The 13,839-nt window shown below is 33.9% G+C and overlaps 1 protein-coding gene across 1 annotated transcript in view; it reads left to right on the plus strand.

Moving 5' to 3' along the window:
• CCDC73 (coiled-coil domain containing 73) overlaps nucleotides 1-13,839 on the plus strand; it is a 113,514-nt gene that overhangs the window by 63,057 nt on the left and 36,618 nt on the right. The window contains exons 6-8 of the mRNA XM_064289440.1: nucleotides 25-63; nucleotides 4,590-4,725; nucleotides 4,975-5,054. Coding sequence (XP_064145510.1) covers nucleotides 25-63; nucleotides 4,590-4,725; nucleotides 4,975-5,054 — 255 coding nt within the window. The remainder of the gene's footprint in view (nucleotides 1-24; nucleotides 64-4,589; nucleotides 4,726-4,974; nucleotides 5,055-13,839) is intronic.

Genomic DNA, 13,839 nt, shown 5'->3' on the forward strand with positions numbered 1-13,839 from the left:
AGATTTTCCCCTTTGCTTTTCAAGGTTTCTAAATATTCTTTACAGAAGAAATTGAGTGAAATGGTAAGCAAGTTTCAACATTATATATTTTCCTCTGTGTTAGTACATAAGGCACATAGTATTTTTGTCAATAGAGATTAGATGTCGTTTATAGTAAAAGGAGAAACAATTGGAACTGGACATTTAAAGGCCTGGCTTACAGTTTAAAATATACCTTAAATGAATTATTTCATAAATGTCATTAATTTTACAGATTACGTAGGGTTTATATATTATTTTTAAAATTAAATTTTGCATAGTTCCTAAATTATCGATAGAGGTCTTCTATTAGAAACAAACGACAACAAAACCCTAACACGTCTTGTTTTAATGATCTTTTCTAGGCATTTATGCAAATATGTGGTTCTTTACTAGCCTGAAAAAAATTGAAATAAAGTCAATATGAAGTCACATTTGAATACTACACTTGGGATATGAGATTCATCCTTTAAAAAAAAAAAAAAATTTTTTTTATCATTCAACAAGTATCTATTTGTTGTGCTTTCCTCTTCTATAGTATATTAAAATTAATGTTTGTATTTTAACAGCATAATGTTTTATGGAGTATTTATTTTGATTCTCCCCTTCTAGCCCTCATTGATTCAGAAAGTTATTTCAAAATATGCAGAATTCTTTCATGTTCCCTTAAATCTTCAGAGGGCTTCTTGAGTGGGTTTATGCTATTTCAATCTTTATTCTTTGGAGCGGACTATCTGACAAGTAAAAATAATTTTTGAATAAGGTTTAAATATTACATATATGAGAAGAAATGAGAGATCACTCCTTATTACATACAAAAATATAAAGTACTTGCTTCTTGAAATTGTTTTGTCATATTGGAAAATAAAAGGAACCTTAGAAAGATTGCTAAGCTTGACTGAATAAAAGATGTGAAAATTCTGCTGCTGTTCAGCTGGAAAGAATAAAGATAATATTGTCAGACTATTATAAACTGTGATTTTAATTAAGAAGCTGAAAAACTAGATACCGGTTTAGCTTTAAGTACCATGACATTTGTACTGAAAGTCATCTTCAACGCTACAGTGGTTTTACACAAAATATAGTGAAATTGAATAATGTGCCCTTTAGCCTGGGAGATAAGGCTACAAGTTAAAGATCAAAGGCAACATAAAATGTGTTTTATTTTATTTCACTTTAGAATTTTTTCAAATAGATACTTGCAATCTAGGAAAAAACAAAAAACAAAACATTGAAACATGCAATATGCTTATGCTAGTTTTGGATCACTTCAGAGCTTTCGATTATTTTGAATTACAGCCTCTTAAGAACCTACTAAAGAAATTTTTTTAAAAGAAATATTTGAGTTATAGTCATAATATTTTTTCCTGACAGTTCAAAGTATTAAATAGATTTTCATTAAAAATTTTATACATTGATATGTCCACTTAATATTTTATGCTCATTCTGGCAGTATATTTATATTTTTTAGATAATTGACTTAGAAATTAAAACTAATTTTAATTTTCTGAATATTCTTACTTTATATAATTCAGATGACCTTTTCTTTATTCAAAGTGCTGTACAGCATTCCTTAACACAGTCTTTTTTTATTCAAAGCTGTATATTGTTCTTTTATATCATTTGGTTCTATGGGCAAGACAGGAAACAAAATGGCCACTAATGTCAAGGCAGGACTTTGGGGAGCAATAGCTAAAGTTAACTGTTGTAAAAGAAATAATTTTAAAAAATAGTATTAAGAAACTTTTAAAGACGTTCATGAGCTCCGAGAGGTGATCTCTTAACTAGTAATAAGTTTCTGGCTTCATAATAAATTTTAGTAAGCTGCTATTCTTCTAGAGGTGGTGATATGTTCCTAGATAAATTAACACAATTCTTTCTGACTCTGAAAATTCATCTATCCTTAAAAGCACCTAAACCCTCTTTCCACGTGGAGAAAAAAACAAAACAAAACATCATTTTTAATAGAGAATGCAACAAAACAAAAGTTAAAAAATAAACTTTAAAACATCAAACTGTCATTGTGATTTGGTCGTTGATGAAAATCTTTCCTGTTGTGTTCAGTGACTACTGTATAGGTGACTATGTTGTGTTGGTGAGTTTATAGGTGATTATGTTGTGTAACTAAGCAGCTAATAGAGCTTAATGAAGCAAAAATTTATCAAACCATGTTTAAGGTAATCCCGAGAGAGATCAGTGTTTTATTTCTCCTGTACATCATTTTCTTCTGAAGAAAAGACTTAGAAGATTTATTTTACTTTTAAATTAAAAAAAAAGTTTCAATATTAAAGATTTTTATATGATTGGGAACCACCACACATTTTTTTTTCAGAGTAGAATATTTTGAGACTGAAGACATGTCTGGAAATAATCTTCATGATTTTAAATATTATGTATGTACACACATATATAAGCAATGTAACTTTAGATTTTTAAAGTAGTATATGCCTTATGGAGCCCTGGTGGTACAGTGGTTAAGAGCTCAGCTGCTAACCAAAAGGTTGGCCGTTTGAAGCCATCAGCTGCTCTTTTGAAACCCTTTGGGCAGTTCTGTTGTGTCCTGTAGGGTTGTTACGAGTCAGAACTGACTCAACGGCAATGGGCTTTTGGTTTATATATAGATACATATATGCTTATATATATGTATGTGTGCAAATATATAATTATGCATGTACTGTCTTATCTCTCACTACACTTGATTTCCATAGATTAGGTTTGTTTAAAATGAGCTATATACGTATTCAGAAAGCACTTAATTCTGGAATTATTTTTTTGTGGATAGATTCTTTGCATTCAATGTGTAACATTCAATGCTTAAATTGTACCAAAGAAAAAATAATTGACTCAATTCAAAGAGGTAAAAATAGCAAAAACAATGTGCATGCAACTATTTTTTAGCTACCTCAGTAAGGTAATCTTTATTTAATATTATGGTATAGTATAGAGTATTAGTGTTTTAATAATAATAGAACCTTCAATTTATTTATATTTTTCTTTAAAATGTTCTAAAGTATCTCAGGCAGGTATTACCAGTCTACTTTTTGTTATTGCTTCCCCCCAAGTTTAAACTATTTGCTGAAAGGCACACAATTAGTGGCAAATTTGGCAACTGAACTGTTCATGTAGTTATCAAAACTAAATCAGGGTGGCCAGCTACTTTCATATGAGCCCATATGGGCTTATGAGCTACAGGGTACATGTGACTTGAAGGTTTTAATAATATGTATCATGGCGATTGAATAGGCTAATGTATTTGAAAATCAGAATTATGTCACGCAAACAAATGAAACTACATTTTAGTTGAATTCACCTTTGGCCTCTAGCAAAGGACATTGGAATAAACTATATCACAAATTACTCTAATGTCAATAGAGCTCTGTGTATGTAGGAAATGCCTATGAAATCTTTTTGATCTTTGTTGCATTTTTAGTTAACAGGATTGTTAAATTTTGTAGGTATTGACAGCCTGTTTATCCTAAACGCTACATGCCAAGTGATTGGAATTGAAAACTTGAAGAATTCCTCGAACTGAGAAAATTCATTTGGATTTTAGACCAATTTTCAGTAAAATCATATTTGATTTCTACTCATATTCTACAAATATGATAATCCTCTGCTCTTAAGTCATATTTTAGAGGAAGGGAATATGCTTCATTGTTGTTCATAGTTTAGTTATTCATTATAGTAACTACTGGGCTAGGCACAAGATCTCAGGGACTGAGTACACTTGTCAACTTGTTTGTGCTTATTATTGCTACACAACAAATTCACATGACTAAAGTGTGAATTTGGAAAGCGCATAAAAGTACATGAGGAACTTTGAACTGATCTATCATAATCATTACCAGCGATACTGCCACTTACTTAAAATCATTAAAAAGTAATTTTGAAAAAGTTGAGACTGCTACCACATTCATCAAAATAATATAATTAAGTACAACTTAAATTATAATTTTGTTGTGTATTAATATTAGAGAAGGCTGGAATGGAAATTCCAGAACACTTAATTGTGTTCATGAGGAACTTGTGCATAGACCAAGATGCAGTTGTTTGAACAGAAGAACAGGATACTGCATGGTTTAAAATCAGGAAAGGTGTGTGTCAGAGTTGTATCCTTTCACCATACTTATTCAATCTGTATGCTGAGCAAATAATCCAGGAAGCTGGACTATATGAAGAAGAACGGGGCAACGGGGCATCGGGATTGGAGGAAGACTCATTAACAACCTGCATTATATAGATGACACAACCTCGCTTGATAAATTACCAATTAATAATTAATTTAACCTAAATTAGTTTGCCTCTCACAGAGTTTAGTGCTGGACTGATTAGCTTTTCTATAAATAAAACAGCCAGTTGATTTTGAAAAAGAAATTGTAAACAAGGGAAATATGACAACTCTTGTTACAGGCAAAAACATTTGTTTTATTTTACTTAGATCTAGAAATGTCATTAACATTTCCTTCCTATGGTGTACTCAGAACTTTTCATGACCTCTGTATGTGATATATTAGTAACAGTTGTTTACCACAATGTGTTTATGTAACATTTAAAATTACTCTTCAAAATAGGAGCAAAAGGTTCAGTTACATTTTCTGGCTAAAGAAGATCATCATAAGCAACTGAATGAAATTGAGAAATACTATGCCATCATAACAGGTCAATTTGGATTGGTAAAAGAGAATCATGAGAAGTTAGAACGAAATGGTAGGCACTACCTTTTTTAAACTTACATGCTCTATACGGAATGTTTAAATGGTCTTTTTATAATGATTAAATTGACTTTACTGTTGCTGTATGATAATGGTAAATGGTAATTTAGTGAGTATCAGTTAAATTCTTAGTAACAATTATATATATTACATTGGGGCTGTTTGTCCCTCATTCGTGTTAGTGATGTGTTCTTTAAGATGTATATTGCACATAATGTTTTCCTAAATGTCTTTTGAATTGCAGTACAGGAAGCAATACAGTTAAACAAAAGATTGTCAGCTTTAAATAAAAAACAAGAATTTGAATTATGCAGTTTAAAGAAGGTATGATTGATAAAGTTTTACAGCACTATGTAAAAATTATAGTCTAAAATAATTTAGCCTTATGGAATATTACTAGAAAATAGTTGGGTAGGTTGTTTTTGGTAGGAAGATAACTAAACTATTTTTAACAGAGCCTCATAAACTTTGTTATGATTCCCATAAATTTAATGAACAAATTTGTTTTAATCTATTCAAAATATTGTTTCTTCGATTTGTAACGAGTAGCATGCATTTTTATGGTGACAGGAATAATCAATAGGCATTCACTGTTTTTTTAGGCCTTGTTAGCACCATTTATTCATTCATTATTCAGTGTTTATTAAGTGACCTTCATGTGCCAGGTACTGTATAGCACTAAGGATACAGCTATGAAGAAAATAGAACATGTTCCTGCTATTGTGAAGTTTACAGTCTAATGGAGGAGTTAGACATAAACCAAATAGCCATATAAATCAAATAATTTAAAACTGTTTTAAGTGATACAAAGAAAAACTAAAATGACATTATAATAAGTGACCTTATTTAGACTGGGGATCAGAGAAAGCTTCTTTGGATGCACATGAATGGGAGATAGTCAGGCAAAGGGGTGTGGGAAGGACAAGAATAATGTCATAGGCAAGGGGAACAACATGTGCAAAAGCTTTGAGGCAAGAAAGAGTTTAATATATTTGAGAAATTAGAAAAAGTCTGGTATGCCTGGAACATCATGAGCAAATGGGTGCATTCAACATTTATTTGTTGTTTATTGAGCGTCAGTATTCCTTTCTCTCCTTCCTAACCCTATATACATTTTTGTTTTCATGCTCCCAGTTTTAGAGCTGAGCCATAAATTGGCAGAAGGCCATACACATATTCCATTCCTCTGGCCACAGCTGTTGGTTCAGGAATGGACAATGGACCTTTGTTGTTGTTAGGTGTGGTTGAGTCAGTTCCAACTCACAACAACCTTATGTACTACAGAACAAAACACTGCCCTGTCCTGGGCCATGCTCATAATCATTGTTATGCTTGAGGCCATTGTTGCAGCCACTGTGTCAATCCATCTCTTTGAGGGGCTTCCTATTTTTCGCTGACCCTCTACCAACAGTGGACCTTAGCTAGTAGTTATAAACCAGAAAGCATGTATTCTCCACTGTGACTGGCAGCCATCCAGCAACCATGAAAGAAGACAAAAAGGAAGAACCCGACAGTGTAGAAGACAGACTGGTGAGACAGAAAGAAACCTGTTCTTTAATAACATTGTTGAGTCTCTGGATCAACCAACCTGCGTCTTGCTCTACCATTAGACTTTTCAGTTATGTCAGCTAATAAATCCCCATTAATATTTAAGCCAGTTTTACTAGGGTCAGTTCAGTTTTCCATTATTTGTGACTAAATTATCCTAACTGGTATAAGGGGAAAATGGTGTGAGAGGAAAAAGAAGTAAGCAAGACCTTGTTCTTTCTTCAGAGAGTGGCCTCTCTTTTCCTTTCCTCACTCCCTCCAAAGCCCCATCTCAAATAATAGTACTTTAAATACTTTTAGGACCACCTCCCTGCGCCTGAGGAAATTGAGTATATATCCTTACTGGCACTCAATACAAGTTTTGAAACATTTACTGAGTGCCATTTAAAATTATATTAATAAATAGCATTTACTTTGTAGTTATTTATTGATGTGTAAAATACCTTCCATTTGTCCCTCCAGATCCACTCTCCACCAGTATTCATCCCTCTTTCTCCATGGAAGACTGACCTTTTTGGCTTGCATCAGTGGGCTCTCATATGCTCTTGCTTCCGGTTGGGTTGGGCCAATGGAAAGCAAGGGCAGGAAATCTGAGGGAGGAAAGAGAGTGAATCGGGGTATTTATTCTCTTGGTTCCCTCCCTCTGATGTCCCTTCTGGCTGACCATGTTCCTAAACAGATCAAGTTAGCCTAATTTACATAACTCTCTCCTATGAGTTCCAGTAATCTCTTTTCTTGTCCTTTTATGCCTAGGGGTGACAGTTCCATTGCTGTTAGCTCTTGGAACTTGTACCATCCCTTGTGGTTCTTTATATCCTGTCCACAGCTTTGCAAATTATCCTAATTTATGAGTGCCAGTTGCTTCCTGTTGGGATTTTGACAAATACACTTGATTAGACTATAACATTAGTAAGGCCAAGTTTGTGAATTTTGTTTCTGTATAGACTAGTTGATTTCGTACAGAGAAAATTTTGTTTCAAGTCAAAGATTACAACCATAACCTCACCTAGATGCTTTTCAAACATGTATTTTGGTCTTGAAGGATAAAAGAATATGAGTGGTGGTGTTCAAATGCATCATTAATTTTGAGGAAAGAGAATTCCCACTAATTTGGATCAATGTAGTTATTTTGAACATAAAGGATTCTGCATTTAAAAGGGGGGGGACTCTAAGCATTTATAGTTTTATATACATGCAATTTAATTATTTTTATATTTAAGTATAATGTTACTATAATTTAAGGTTTATTAAGGACCTAGAGACATAAGTATAAGTTTTGAAGAAGAGTGTTTTGTACAATCAGATGGATAACATTTACTTTAATGTATAATTCAAGCAATTAGGAATTTTTTACTACTTCTTTTGTAAATACTATTTCAAGGAAATCTGGGGCATTTAGGATAAAGATTGAGAATGGTGTCTAAATGCTAAGCCAGATTTCAGAGACTATTAATATTTTTGACACTATTGACAGTTCTATATGTAGGTCGTTGATCTTAAAATGCTCACTAAATTGGATTCTATTCTTATACCTGAGGAATCCAGAAATTAAGTGCAAAGGTGTAGCTGAGTGTAGAACTAAAATAGACGGTGGTAATCACATATTTCTGCCCTTTAAAAGCCTATGTCTATCCAGCAAACTACCTAAGAGGAGAATTTAGATACAGAAACATTTATTTTCAGTCACTTTCTATAACATGGAAGATGTTGTCAGTTGCTGTCAAGTTGATTCTGACTCATGTTTACCCCTTTTTAATATAAGGAGAAAAAGCTGTAATTTAAAAAATTTGCCTGGAGTCCCAAATCAGAATTGTTAAAAGGACCATTCATTTGTATAATATAAACTTCAAATGCAAATATAAATAGCAAATAACTGACTCAGTGGTTGTGAATAAGACATTTTAAGCAATGTCTCTTCAGTTTCAGTTCTTTCATCTATTTTTTATTGAATATTTTTATCGATGACTTAAATGATTAAATAATATAATAATAATCCCTATTAACTTTGGTTATTGTAGTAAAATATTCCTATGCCTTTATTTCCTTCAAATTCAATGAATTCAGTTAATCTTTGCATTATGAAAAGATTATACCTCAAATTTTTTGACTAAATTATGTATTTTTCACATTAAATAAAAACACTAGATTTCTTTGTAATGCAATAGACTGTTATATTTCTAACATATGGTTTAAACTCTGACCTATAGACGAGGACGAGGTTCATGTAAATCCATGGTGAGATGTCCTTGGCAGATTTACACAAGAGGGTGAAGAATATCTCTTTCTGTGCATGAGTGGAATGGTGATCTTGATCACACTAGCCTCTTTTTCCTGTATGTTGGGGCTTAGGCCAGGGATACCTAAATGTATTGATGGGTATGCAGTGGTGGCCTCTGTCACTCTAGAGAGCATTACAGTCAGTGACCGTGCTGCCAAATTGTTCTTGGAAGAGAGATCATACAGAAGGGTAAAGTGAGAGTCTTCTTACCTTTGAGACTAAAGAGTCTGAGGAGCTGACAGGATGAAAAATTTTAAATACATTTTAAGAGCCAAATTTTTAGACATTCTAGGTAGGGTAATTTGTGTTTTGTATTATTTATATAGCTCTGATTTTTAAGTTTAGGAAAAGCTTTTTTCTTTTTTGGCTCTTTTTTCAGAAGCTAATCAAGTCTAGTAACATTGGTTATATCATTTATTTAAAACTTCTAATCATTAACTCTCCAAAAGGTGATTTTCATTTTTCTTTTATGCTGTAGTATGATTTTGTCCAGGACAGTTAAGTTATTGGTTTGTGATAAGATGGAATTCCTTTTTTTTTTTTTTTTTGTGGAGAAAAGTTAAACAGACCGAACTTAATTGTTAGATAAAACTAGGTATTACAGTTCCGAATGCTGGGTTCTCCATTATGGCAATCATGAAGATTTCCCGATACTATCAGTGAGCAGCATTCATAACCTCTGCTATTTGTCTGAGTAAACGTCAGAGTGCTCAAGGAGAGACTGATATTAAACAGACTACTCTGTACCAGAAAAGGAGGGGTGAAGGAGAAAAGAACATTATATTTATGACTCTAAGAACTGTAAGTTGTAATTTAATGAGATCAAAGCATGTGCTGTTTATTTGCTTTGAATAAAATCCTTAGAAAACAGACAATGCTCTAAAAGTTCAGGATACTTAAAAGACTATAAAGGTTATAAAATCAAAAGCATGTTTTAAGTGGAAAATCATCTCGTGGAGGTCTCTGATATTAATTTATTATGCTTTCAGATTAAGTAATTAATATATAAAAGAAAGACTTCAGAAATTATTAATTCTTGTTTTTGTTATCCATATACTGGTTTTCTGTCTCTTAGTTTAATTGTGCTTTTATCAATAGGGCATTGTGTCTTAGAAATAAACCTGGAATGGATCACTATTATAAAACAAGGCATCCAATAATTTACTTTCTAAATTATTTGAATGTTCATTTAATTTATACAGCCGTATTTGCTTTAAGAAAACCCAACATAAAAAAATTAAAATTCCTTTTGGTTTAGTCCATTTGTGCTAACCTCGCCTGTATTATGTATTGTCTTCCCTTTCACCTAAAGTAGTTCTTATCTACTATCTAATTAGTGAATACCCCCTCCTATCCTCCTTACCTCCCTCCTCTCGTAACCATCAAAGAATATTTTCTTCTCTGTTTAAACTATTTCTCAAGTTCTTTGAAGGCTAGTGCAGCAGGGGCAGGGGTTTGGGGACCATGGTTTCAGGGGACATCTAAGTCAATTGGCATAATAAAATCTAGTAAGAAAACATTCTGCATCCCACTTTGGAGAGTGGTATCTGAGGTCTTAAACACTAGCAAGCGGCCATCTAAGATGCATCAATTGGTCTCAACCCACCTGGACCAAAGGAGAATGAAGAACACCAAGGACACAAGGTAATTATGAACTCAAGAGACAGAAAGGGCCACATAACCCAGAGAATACATCAGCCTGAGACCGGAAGAACTAGATGGTGCCTGGCTACAACTGATGACTGCCCTGACATGGAACACAGCAGAGAACCCCTGAGGGAACAGGAAAGCAGTAGGATGCAGATCCCAAATTCTTGTAAAAAGACCAGACTTAATGGTCTGATTGAGACTGGAAGGACCCCGGTGGTCATGGCCCCCAGACCTTCTGTTGGCCCAGGACAGGAACCATTCCCAAAGCCGACTCTTCAGACAGGGATTGGACTGGACAATGGGATGGAGAAGGATGCTGGTGAGGAGTGAGCTTCTTGGATTAGGTGGACACTTGAGACTATGTTGGCATCTCCTGTCTGGAGATGAGAGGGTAGAGGGGGTTAGAAGCTGGCGGAATGGACATGAAAAGAGAGAGCAGAGGGAGGGAGCGGGCTGTCTCATGAGGGGGAGAGCAACTGGGAGTATGTAGCAAGGTGTGTATAAGTTTTTGTGTGAGAGACTGACTTGATTTGTAAAGTTTCACTTAAAGCACAATAAAAGTTTTTAAAAAATTAAAATTCTAAAAAAATGGTTTTAAGTTTTCCTTTAAGACCCTTCCATTACTACATTTTTCTCCTTAATTTTTTTTTTTTTTTTGGATGGCATGTGTTTTCAGTATTAGAATGCATGCTTACTAATTGAGTGTGTTTAAATTTTTGGTTGGTAATACAGATTTTGAGAAATATGGACTGGTAATACAAGCCACCAATGAGACAAGTGGCCCTGTGGTGCCACTGATCTGTGGAATGACAGTATACCAATGAGAACTATATGAATAGTTATATATTGTGGGCACCTTTCCAGTATGTTACATGGGGAACCTTTGATTTTCCAAATATGGCACAGAAAAACCAAAACGAATCCATCAGGGCTCCCTAAATATCATGCAGGAAAGCCGTAATTATCTTTGCAAGCCTTATCTCACAGAAATAAAGGGAAAAAAGGCAAAAGTTTACGAAACTAACACATCCAGGAAGCATCACCTAGTAGAATGTTTAGCCTACATAACAATGAGGCTCCAACCCCTGTCTGCTGAGCTTCACAGATTTCAAAAGGGACCCACCTTGTCGCTAAATGCATTAGAACTGGAATAATGCCCTACATCTGAGGTCTAGAGGCATAAAAAGCAGTATACTGCTAACCCAATAGTAATCAAAGAGTTAGAAGTCATCATCATAGTGTATTAAAAAAACAGCTTGAAAGCAAGTTTTTAGAAATATTTTATATAGAAAGGTATACATTATTTTAAAGCCTATATCGTTGGTATCTTTTTAAAAAAATAGAACAGTCATGAATCAGTTCAGCATGAAAGATGTCTGTCACTCAGATGATATTTGAATCAATACTGTATAATACTAGAAATATTAATCAAATATTTATCAAAGTGTTATGGAATATTAAACTAAGTATGCAACATGGCGCTTTTCCTTGAGAAGCTTATAGTCGACAGGAAAACTTCCTGTTTTCAGTTATGAGAGAATCAATTTTTTAAATACATAAAAAGAATACTTAATTATTCATATCACTTATTAAGACTTCAGAGTAACTTCTTTTACAAGTAGGGTAAATAATTCTACATCATACTAAAGCTTTAGCAATCATAGAATCCCTTGGGGGCCAAAAAAAAAAAGAACGGATTGCCATCAAGTCGATTCCAACTCATAGTAACCCTATAGCACAATAGAACTGCCCCATAGGGTTTCCAAGGAGCAGCTGGTGGATTCCAACTGCCAACCTTTTGGTTAGAAGCTCTTAAACAGTGCTTGGCACATAGTTAATGCTCAACAAATAGTTGTTGCCTGGGTTGTTATATGCCAGGAAATTTGTTAGCTTTTAAAAAATTATCTCCATTTTAAAGATGAGGAGCTTGAGGCAGAGTGAAATTAAGTAAGTTGTTTAAAAATACAACAAGGAAAATAAAGCCCGGATTGGAACCCAGATAAACGTGGCTATAGAGTCTGTGATCTTAACCATTCCACTGGTAATAGTAGCAGAATAAGCAGTTTATTCACAAGCTTCTTTCTTTTCTGTATTCCCCACTCAAAATCATATATTTGTTAAAAGGGAACTTTTTTGACCATTCAGACTCCTAAATTACCACCTTCTTATACTCCTTTTTTTTTTTTTTTTTTTATACTCCTTGACTCTAGCATGTCCCTGCTTTGAAACTCATCATTACACACTATGCTTCCTTTGGGCTCTTTCATTCAGCCCTCTTCTTTCTCCAACCAGAACATCCTTTTCTATTGTCTGTACCATTGCACTCTCAAATCTGTTCCCTCTACCTCTAGTACTTCAGTCCCATCTGCTTTGCCTACTAGCTTATTTCTGTCTGCATAATACAATATTTATCATTTGTTCTGTTTGTCTTAACTAATCACTTCACCTTTTCCTTAAAACTAAACCTTCCAAAATAATTGAAAGCAGGGACTCAGATATACTTGTACACCAATGTTCATTGCAGCATTATTTACAATAGTCAGAAGGTAGAAACAATCTAAGTGTTCATCAGTAGGTGAATGGATAAACATAACATGGCATGTACGTATTGTTGTTAGTTACCATCGAGTCGGCCTCCGAGTCATGGCAACCCCATCCACAACAGAACACTGCCCAGGTCCTGCACCATCCTCATGATCTATTGCAGATAGGGCCATTGTGAGCCATAGAGTTTTCATTGACTGATTTCAGAAGTGGCCTGGAAGCTCCACTTTTGCCATGAAAAGGAATGAAATTCTGATACATACTACAACATGAATGAACCTTGAAAACATTATGCTAAGTGAAATAAGCCAGACACAAAAGGACAAATATTTTATGATCCCATTTATATGAAATATCCAGACTAGACAAATGCATAGAGACAGAAGATAGATTAGTGGTTACTGTGGGCTGGGGGTGGGTAGGAAATGGGGAATTATTGTTTAATGTATACAGAGTTTCTGTTTGGGGCAATGAAAAAGTTTTGGAAAAAATACTGGTGATGGTTGTACGTTATGAGTGTGATTAATCCCACTGAGTTGTGCCCTTGAAAATGGTTAAAATGGCAGATTTTATGTTGTGTATATTTTATCACCAGCACCACAACAAAAAAATGAAACCTTTCAACTATATTCATCTCAAGGAGGTGCATGACCCTGAGCATACTTCTGTTGCTTTTCTCTTTTTCTCCTTTTGTTATTCTCGTTTATGAGTATAATAATATCTGCCTTTTCTGTTTTATATATGCTATAAATATAAAATAATAAAATGCATGAAAAAGCACTTTAAGAAAGTTTAATATACTATAGAATGCATGGGATTATTATTTCAACTTTCAAGTAAAATTAGGTTAAAACTATGATTTAGGCAGCTTTGATGGATACAGTTTTTCTGCACCATAGCTAAGGTAGATTATTAGTAAAGGCTTTCAGGGTAATAGCTGAAACACAGCCTCAGTTTGCCCTTTAAATATTTTATCAGATAAGAAAGTCTGAAATTCCTTCTGACCTCCCAATTGCTCTTTCTCCCTACATGCTTGAACTATATCCTATTTCTATAATGACTAGCTCTCTCCAAACTAATAGAAGTATA

Source organism: Loxodonta africana, chromosome 7 (genome assembly GCF_030014295.1).
Source record: "Loxodonta africana isolate mLoxAfr1 chromosome 7, mLoxAfr1.hap2, whole genome shotgun sequence".
Lineage (NCBI taxonomy): Eukaryota > Metazoa > Chordata > Mammalia > Proboscidea > Elephantidae > Loxodonta > Loxodonta africana.